Consider the following 9459-nt stretch of genomic DNA (forward strand, 5'->3'; position numbering starts at 1 on the left):
AATTGAACAACGGTCATAGTCACCAGAAAATGATACATCTTCAAGACCTGTAAATAACCATATATTTATAATTTTTTTTCCAAAAACCAACAGGCCAAATTCAAATCCAAATTGTCAGAAAAATGAGAAATGACAATAACCTTCAGAACCTCAACAACAGAGAAAAACAATTCAAATTCCAGCACAACACTACAATCACAATTTGACAATTTCACATAGATATATAAACTATAATTCAACATTGAATTGCTAGAACATAGTCAGAGCCTTCACAACAAAATCAAACATTTGCACAAACTATGGTTATCAGTCCAGCTCACACACGAGGCAATCATTTATCTAAAACTACATTATAAGATAGATAAACAAACCTAATAAAACAAACTTACCTATAGAAGTAGAGGCAGAAGCTGAGTCAGGGACGCGAAGAAGCTTTAAAGTTTGGAGCTTCAGCACAGTCACATGCAGAGGATGACGAGACACGCGAAGGAGGCAGAGACCAGTGGTGCGCAAATTAGGATTTTGCACAACTTAACCAGCAAGTGCACCGGGTCATCCAAGTAATACCTCAGGTGAGTGAGGGTCGATCCCACGAGGATTGTCGGACTGAGCAAACAATGGTTGTTTAGCTGAACTTAGTTAGGCGAATCAGAAAAGGGTTTGGTGAGTTAAAATCACATAAAATAATAAATAAGCAATTAAAGGAAGTAAATAAGAATTGGTGTAAAAACAGTATGAGAAAATAGTTAAGGCTTCGGAGATGTTTATCTTTCCGGATTAAAGTTTCTCACCAACTATTTTTACAATGAATTATTCATTCTCTGGCAAACTATAAATGTCTAAACCCTAATCTCTTAGTGATTTAGCCTCCTCTAACCTTCATTAACTGCCACTCTCGTGGTCACTTAATTCCGATTAGAGGGTTAAGTTTAGAAAAATAGTTTAACACCACAAAAACCCTAATTACCCAAGACTAACAGGATTATATGTCACATATCCCAATCAGTTCATGTAATTAGCAGTCCAGGAGAAATTTGTTTTCAAGCTGTAGTTCAAGCGAGATAACTCTCTCGAGAATAACAAGAACTCATGTAAAAAAGGCTCATACTCTCGTTCCACCCAGTTCATAAGATTATGAACAAAAACAATCCTTAGAATTGAATCAAAATATTAATTAAAATAGAAGAATAATAGTTCTAATCTATAGAAATAAATAGAGCTCCTAACCTTAACTAAGAGGTTTAGTTGCTCATACTTACAGAGAAACTAGGGTTCTGAAAACATGCGGAAGGAAGAAGATCCTAGACCTAAGTGATCTTTTGCTTTAAATACTAACCTAATTTGAAACGAAAATAAAATAAAATAATAAATTCTAAACCTAAAAGATATTGTTTTAAAATAAAAATTACAAAAAGAAATTAAAATACTAAAGGCTAGATCCACTAGAGATGCTCCAAGAGTGGGCCTTCACATTCGAATTCAAAGGGAATTTTTGCGCTAAAATCAAGTAAAACTAAATGAAATCTAAATAAAAACAACTGGAAAATGCTAGGAAAAAGGGTATAAGATGTTCACGCACACTACTAGAAAACTAGTTATTACAGACGGATATTTTCGACGGATTTTATCCCACGGAAATACAGACGGAATTTCAGAGGGATTTTTTCGTCGGAAAACAAAAAAAATGAATTAGCATAAATTACAGACGGAAAAGAGAATCCGTCGATAATTCCGTCGAAAAAATTAATTTTTTTCCGTAAAAAATAGTTACAGACGGAAAATCCGTCTGTAATTAAATAGACAAAACGCTGCGTTTTTATTAAATTATTACAGATGGAAAATCCGTCGGTAATTTAAATTTTCCGTCGAAAATATTAAAAACCCTAATTTTATCACCACCCATTTCACACTTAATTCACACTCCATTCGAACACCATTCACACTCCATTCACACTCCTCTTTGCCCTCATCCCTCGAACTCTTCGCCCTGCAGCCACCGCAGTCTCTGCCACCACTGCAGTCTCTACCGCCACTGCAGCCACGTAGCCCCCGCATCAGCCCTCGCAGCTTCCCACAACCCCACAGCCTCGCAGCCCCGCAGCGGCGCAGCCACCGCAGCCCCTACACAGACACAGCCTCCACCGCCACCGTAGAAGATCCGTCGCCGTCGTAGGAAGCTTTGTCGTCGTGATTGGAAGCTCCCTCACCGTTGTTTGGAAGCTCGTTGGCCTTCTCCTCTGTTCGAGCGCTCTCCTTCTCTCTCGGTGTCGCCGTTGTGTTTCTGCCACTGCCCTTCCTCCTCGCTTTCATTCCCGAGTCATGACCGTTCCTTCACTCCTCCATTGGAAGTAGATCTGAATAGCCACGAACCGAGGAGATTTTTTTCCCATACCTCCTCCATACGCCATTTTCCCTTTATTTCTGAGGTAAGATTTGAGATTTTTTTTCCTATTTCTTAGTTTTTATTTTTTGTTTTTGTTCTTGGTGTTTCTTCTGATGAGTTTTCTTATTGTGTTGTTATTGTTATGTTCAACATTTTTTTTGAGGGATTTTGCTCAATGTTAAGGTTCGTTTAGTGTTGTAACATTTATGATTAGTGGAAAAATAGATAAAAAAACTGAATAAAGTGTTGGTGAGACATCTCCAGACAAGAAATTAAAAGAATTAAAGCTTACTGAAGATCAATCATATGTTTAATTGTTAGTTGTTTATGAAACTACCATAAGCTATTGAGTTTTTTGGGCCAATTGAGATGCTATGAAGTGTATAGGCTTCTGGTTCAACCCTTGTCGCATTCTGTCTCTATCTCCTATTGATTACTCACTTCTGTAGACAAACTGATCTTACTTTGTAAAATGTATGTTATTGATGGTACTAATAAGTGATTCCACCATTAGAAATAATGAATCATGATCATTAATTTTCTGCATATAATATCTTTTATCATGCATGTGTTATAAATAAAGTGGAATTATTGTTCTATTTTCTCATCAACTTGGCAGCATACTTTAATTTTCTTCTTCATTATATTTCCAAAGTGGTTTCTGAATGAAATATATATGAGCATGATGTGCTGAGTGGCTAGCTGATAATTTAGGATAGGAACTATAAAGTTTGGTTCTATTTATATCAAGTAATTAGGGAAAAAATGGTACTTTTAAGACATGGATCTATGAGTTAAGGTTAATGCAATTCTTCTGATTCAGTTCACGCAATTCTGTAAAAAACTGCATGCTTTGGATTTTAGAGACTCTTTTTTCTTCAATTGATTTATATTTCTTTCCTTTACTGATTCTTTTTGTTTCTCAATTGGATTGAGGAGTTATGTAACAGAAAAATAATCTAAGGTGGTTGTTGATGATGTTGAAATTTAGTAGTCCTATATATATTTTTCAGCTTTTGATTTTTGTAGTTTGCAATGCAGGGGACCAATGTGGTTCTGATTTGATGTAAATGTGAGTCTATGTTTTTGTTCTTTTATTTCTCAAATCACAGTCAATGATTTTGATAAACTAATTCTGTGCAATCTCTGGTATGTAAGTAGAAAACTAATACCTAAATATACTTTTCATTTTTCATTAATACAAGTTTAAATTATATATAGCATTATATAGTTTGTGAAAATATACTTGTTCAAAATAGAAACACTCAAGTTTTCTAGAGATAAATTGGTCAGTTGTTTATAGGCTAAAAGAATATTAAGTAATTAAGTGGAAAATTTGATGAAACCCATATTGTCGTGTCTATATTTTTTTTCCTGTCTGATTTTGGTTTTGTTTAGGAAAACCATATATCGTGTTATATACTACTACATTTATAATTGATGTTCATATTGATAATTGTCGTTAATTAGTTCCTAGCATATGACACCAGCAAAAGCAAAAAGAAATTCAATTGAATGTAGCCCCCTATAATCAACTAACTGGTCAGGTCTTCACGCGGCATTACCAGTCAACCAACCACCCTCCCACTCCTATTTTAATTTTCTACGATCTTAAACAAACCAATTTAAATCTATTTCTTAATTAATTTTTTTAATACTACTCCATAGGATCGACGGCTTAGAATTCAGCTGTCTCTCTGCTCCAAGTGACAGTCAGTGAGGTTAGCAAGCACACCCTGATTCTCAAGAAATTCTGTGTGATTTGTTTATCTATAGTGGTTGGATTAGGTCTTTTCTTGGGTCTTCTGATTGTGATTTTGCCATAGTAAATTACCAAATTGCCCTCTCTCATGATTTTATAAAAATAATACTCTAACACACACACTTTCTCTCTCTCTCTCTCTCTCTCTCTCTCTCTCTCTCTCTCATTCCACAGTAGTTGATTATTAGAAGACTAATTTGTGTGTTCGCTCAGAGATTTTTGGTCCAATCCCTTCAACTTTTTACTTGGAGTTAAGGTTAGTGCAATTCTTGTGTTATAAACTTCATTGATTTCTAGCAAAAATGAACTTCTTCTGTAAGTTTTGGATTCCTTGCTGATTTTGAAGCTTTTACTGTTGTAGACTCTAATTTTGCAATTTTATATTCTAAATCTGAATTCTGAATCTGAATTATAAAATTGGATTCCTTGCTCGATCTGCTAGCTTTGCTGAATTGTTGCTGAGTAGTGAAAATTCTGCATTTGATTTGGCCTGAATCTAGGAAATTGGAGGCTCCTGGAGTCGTTGATGATCGTTGATTTGGCTGTGGTTACTGTTCTAAGGTCGTATAATGAGACTACATTTTTTGTTAGTCAAAATTATCCTTCATTTCCTTTTCACATTTGTTTTATTAGCTACTTTGGATCATATTGGTGGCATCCTGCGCTGCTCTATTAATTCAATCCATGGCAGCCAATCTTGGGGTCATCACTGGTACTTAAATCAATTTCATTTTATAGATACTTTTCAAGTACGCAAGCAACTAGCAATTTTCTCTTGTTTTTTGTTCACTCTCTACTGCTTGCAGGAAAGCACTTAGCAGAGCATTCTAGAAATGAATATCCTTGGGCTACCAACTTTATTCTTTGGTTTATTGCTGAAATTGCCATAGTCGCCTGTGACATTCCTGAAGGTATTCAGATTCATCTAGCAATTTTCTTTTATCTCATTTATTTGTATAATTACCATGTTTTATAAGATACAACAGAGTCCATGACTTTAAAACATACACAACCACCAACATAAAAGTTAGATCCATGATTGACAACCATATATTTCCAGTTTTGAAATCTTGATCTCTCACTCTACATGTGCAGTAATTGGGACAGCCTTTGCATTGAACATGCTTTTCAGCATACCTGTTTGGATTGGTGTTCTTCTAACAGGACTCAATACATTGGTGTTCTTCTGACAGGACTCAATACCTGTTTGGATTGCTGCATGCTTTTTTGCTGAGCTTGGATATGCAAAACCTGTTGCTAAAGAAGTTCTGAAGGGTCTTTTTGTGCCAGAACTAAAAGGAAGCGGTGCTACTGGTCTCGCGATTTCACTCCTAGGGGCTATGGTTATGTTGTGCGTTCTCCCTGTCTTCTACAGCCATTTGATTTTTCTTTCCTTTTGAAATGTATTCTCAAGCTTTGTTTCTTTGTGAATTCTGCAGATTATCCAGTATACCACTCACTGTATGATGATTTCATCTGGATGCAGAACTTTGGAGATCCTATGTTTCATAGGCATGTTGCAGGTTGGTGGCATTCAATTTCCTTTTTCAGTTTATGTCACATTAAACTCCATCTCAGTTAACTCTAATGATATCAAAATGTTTCTTGAAGAGTTAAGAATTTAATAATTACATATACAACTACAGGTTAAAATATGTTAACTTTTCTGCAATTAGTATATTCACAATATATACACATAGTGTTACAAATGGGAAAGTTCTGTTATCATGTTTGACACTTCATGACCTTATTTGATACGAGAATTTTTCTCCGTATTGAATCGAATCAAATCCTAACAAGTGGTAACAAGATCTATGTCATTTCATACGTTAGGCGAAAGAATAGGTGAAGGAACTATAGAAACCACAAGAGAAACTGTAACTACATATACTTAATTCACTTGAATGACAATTGGTTCTGTTGTGGAAAATAGCTGCAAGTGTTTGGGGTCTAGTAGCATTATGGCTAGCAGATGAGGAGTTCTTACCTTTTGATTATCAATCCTATGCTAAGGAGCTCCAGGTGTGTTAACTTTGTACTTTTTACACTCAGACTGTTGTCACTGAATTCGACGTGGCAATATAGTGCCATATAATCTATGTAGCCGACCTCACATTATGAGATAAGGATCATTGTAACTGAATTTTATAAAGATATTCATGAAACCAAAATATTTGAATCACAGCTTAATGTGAAGAACTTGGAAGATGAGATTTCAAATAAAGACATGAATTTGTCTCCTATATTGAAGTCAATCAAGGAGCTTGAGAAAGCAGCAATCAAGATAAATGACCAGAGAAAGGTATCATTTGGCCAAGTTTAAACTTAAAACAAACTTATGATAGACTTATGATGGCGGAAATAGAAGCAGGAAATAGAAGCAAGTAAAGGTTGGAGAACATGGAAAGAGTACCAAATGAAAGTGAGAGATGTGAATGATAGACTTATGATGGCGGAACGTGCATTCACTGACAGAGATGGCCTCTTAGGAATGACATGGCATAATCATTTGGTGAGTATATAGTTTTTTACTCTAAGAAGCAAGTGTTTTCTGGGCCAGTTCCCTCATTCTTCTTCTGACTTATAATATCACATAGTCTCCTTAACAAATGCCATGTGAACATTAGATGAATTCTACTGTTTTGAATGAAACCAGGGTTCTAACTTCTAAGAAAGATGAAATTGAAGAAACCAAGCAAGCAAAGCAGAGAAGAAACATCAAACATGGCTGCTACTGTTGGAATCACAGAATTTATTGGAGCAGAGATGATTGAGAAGGCAATTTCTTAGTAGATGAAGCTATTTTGTCCAAGCTAAAGTCAAAGAAGGAAAAGGTCCTTGTTGAGGTAAATCTATATTGTGCCCGTCAATTGAAAGGCAAATTCAGTTGCCAAATATTAGTATAGTTGTGATGTGTGTGTGAAGACCATTTAGAAGGATAAATTTTTGAAACTCTGCTTTGTGACAGCTTCTATATCAGCAAACTCTATAAATAAAGAAGAGAGCTGTGTCAATACAAACTGTGTTTTCTTCCCTTTGCTGATTAAAATAAATAGAATATATAGAATATTATCTCAGTATTTCCATTAATCAATGTCACAAGGATGAATTTTTGAAACTCTAGTTGATGATTTGCTGCATTAGCTCCAACAATGCGAACCTGGTTGCGACTCAACAAAAGACTGGCTGCAATTTCCTCAGCTAGCTTGAAAACCAAAGGGAAGAACTTGTATATTGCAATGCTGATGTGGAGTTTAACTTGAAGTGGCCACACACAACCACAAGGAGATCCAGGAGGTGTATTTGTCAATGACTCCGAGCAAGTCACCATCATGCAATCTAAAAGGAATAGGATCAATATAAAATCTTGTTTGTTTAAATTGTTGAAAATGAAGGAACTAGTAGTGTCAATGAGTAATGTAAATAGTTATAGTTCTGTCAATGGTTTATTTTTTTGGGTATCTTTTTATTGAGATAGTGAGATATTGGCCAATGATGTTGAAAAATAACATCCAATTTTATAGGTATCATGTAATGAATATTATGTTTATCTATATGATTTTTGGCCTTTTTTTTTCAATTTACAGTGTGTTTGATGGAGGAAATTTAAAAAATAAACCTAAAGTATTCAATTTGCAATGGAAAAATTTAAAAAATTTTCTATTTTACTTTACCGACGGATTTACAGACGGATTTTCTGTCTGTAATCATAGTGTGAGATGATGTTCTAAGGTTCAAATTACAGATGGAAAATCCGTCGGAAAATCTATCTGTAATTACAAACGGAAAATTCATCGGAAAATCCGTCTGTAATTACAGACGGAAAATCCGTCTGAAAATCCGTCTGTAATTACAAACGGAAAATCCGTCAAAAAATCCATCTGTAATTACAGACGAAAAATTCGTCAGAAAATTCATCGCCTTTGGAAAATGGATAGAAAATTTACAGAGGGAAAATCCGTCGATAACTGGTAAAAATCCGTCTGTAATTTTTCGACGGAGAAAAAATCCGTCGGTAAATAATTTCCGACGGAGCTTTTACAGAGGGACAAAATCCGTCGGTAATTTCGTCGGTAACCAAAAATCCGTCTGTAATAAAGACTAAATCTGTCTGTAAATCTGTTTGTATTAATCCATTTTCTAGTTGTGGCATCAACCGGCGACTAGGAACATGGTGTGGAGGAAGGATAACGGAGATTGGTGGCACGAAGGAGAAACAGAGCATTACGGGTTTGAGCCATGGAAGGGCTTGCGAGAGAGAATAAGCACGACGGAGGGTTTTGAGACGGAAGGGAGCACCGAATAAGGGGTTGGAAGCACGATGAATCTCTAGGGTTAGTGTTGGAAGCGCAATGAAGCTCTGGGGTTAGGGTTGGAAGCGCGATGAAAAAGCTTTGGGGTTACGGTTAGAGGCGCAATGAAGAAGCTCTAAGGTTAAGGTTGGAGGCACCATGAAGTCGAAGAAGCAATGGTGATAGAGTGAAAAACAACCGTGTTAACAGTGAAGTGTTTACTTTTGTTCAGTATAGTTTTACATAACCCCATTGGCATGCTTTAACAATGTCACCATAAACGTAACTCTATTGGCATGCCTTAAAAGTGTACCTGTTTCTTAAGCGTGGCAAAAAAAGTGTGGTCATATCTCTAATCAATCGTCACCCTCGTAAAAGCGTGACCAAATCTCTAATCAATCGCTGTCCTCATAAAAGTGTGGCCATTGACCCCTTTCGGCCACGCTTTTGAAGCGTAACAAGAAAAAAGCGTGGCGACAAACTTTTTTTCTTGTAGTAAAAAATTGATGTTTATTACCATCGGATTTACTGGAGAAAAATGCCATGGTAACTTTTAAAATTTAATTTTAAAATAAAAATTACTCTCATTTATTATCGTTGGATTTAGGGTTAGATAAATCTGCAACTAATAAATGGCATAAAAAATTAAACTGACACCAAGGTTATTGTCAGATTTTTTGATAGTAACCGATTTCAATATTCATCTCCCTAGTTATGCTTACTAGTGAGGTTTTTCCTATTGGATTATATCTACCGACAGTAATAATATTACTGTTGGATTTTTATATTAATTTCGACGATAACCAATTAGTTTTTTTTGTTGTGGAGGAGAGGTTTAAATAAAGTGAAGCTCCCATAATTGGTGGGAGAAAAGGGAGGGCGAAGCATTTTAATTATTCTTTCTAACCTACCGACGTCATTAAAACAAAAAGATTCATTAAACAAGTTTTACAAACAATATTTTTAGAACAAAATGTTTCACTAAATGAGTTATATTGATAGTCTAACTATCAATAAATTAA

At 35.4% G+C, this 9459-nt stretch overlaps 1 protein-coding gene and 2 long non-coding RNA genes across 4 annotated transcripts in view; all 3 read left to right on the forward strand.

Moving 5' to 3' along the window:
* The window catches only part of LOC110264950, a 6842-nt gene continuing 1831 nt past the window's right edge, over positions 4449-9459 (forward strand). Inside the window, exons 1-3 of the long non-coding RNA XR_002351384.1 lie at positions 4449-4460; positions 4588-4731; positions 8538-8544. This is a non-coding gene — a long non-coding RNA (uncharacterized LOC110264950). The remainder of the gene's footprint in view (positions 4461-4587; positions 4732-8537; positions 8545-9459) is intronic.
* On the forward strand, positions 4772-5331 carry LOC110264951. Its single transcript, XR_002351385.1, has 3 exons — positions 4772-4857; positions 4952-5056; positions 5241-5331. It is a non-coding gene; the product is annotated as an uncharacterized LOC110264951 (long non-coding RNA).
* On the forward strand, positions 5361-6972 carry LOC107607117 (probable glutamate carboxypeptidase LAMP1). Of its 2 annotated transcripts, none has more exons than XM_021107606.1 (6): positions 5361-5496; positions 5585-5668; positions 6079-6167; positions 6331-6447; positions 6517-6657; positions 6802-6972. In XM_021107606.1, the coding sequence occupies exons 2-6, from the start codon at positions 5626-5628 to the stop codon at positions 6814-6816; spliced, it is 405 nt and encodes a 134-aa protein (XP_020963265.1). In that variant the 5' UTR covers positions 5361-5496; positions 5585-5625; the 3' UTR covers positions 6817-6972. The 2 variants fall into 2 exon arrangements, with proteins under 2 accessions (XP_020963265.1, XP_020963266.1); XM_021107607.1 differs by having other exon boundaries at positions 5361-5488.

Source organism: Arachis ipaensis, chromosome B07 (genome assembly GCF_000816755.2).
Source record: "Arachis ipaensis cultivar K30076 chromosome B07, Araip1.1, whole genome shotgun sequence".
Classification (NCBI taxonomy): Eukaryota; Viridiplantae; Streptophyta; class Magnoliopsida; order Fabales; family Fabaceae; genus Arachis; species Arachis ipaensis.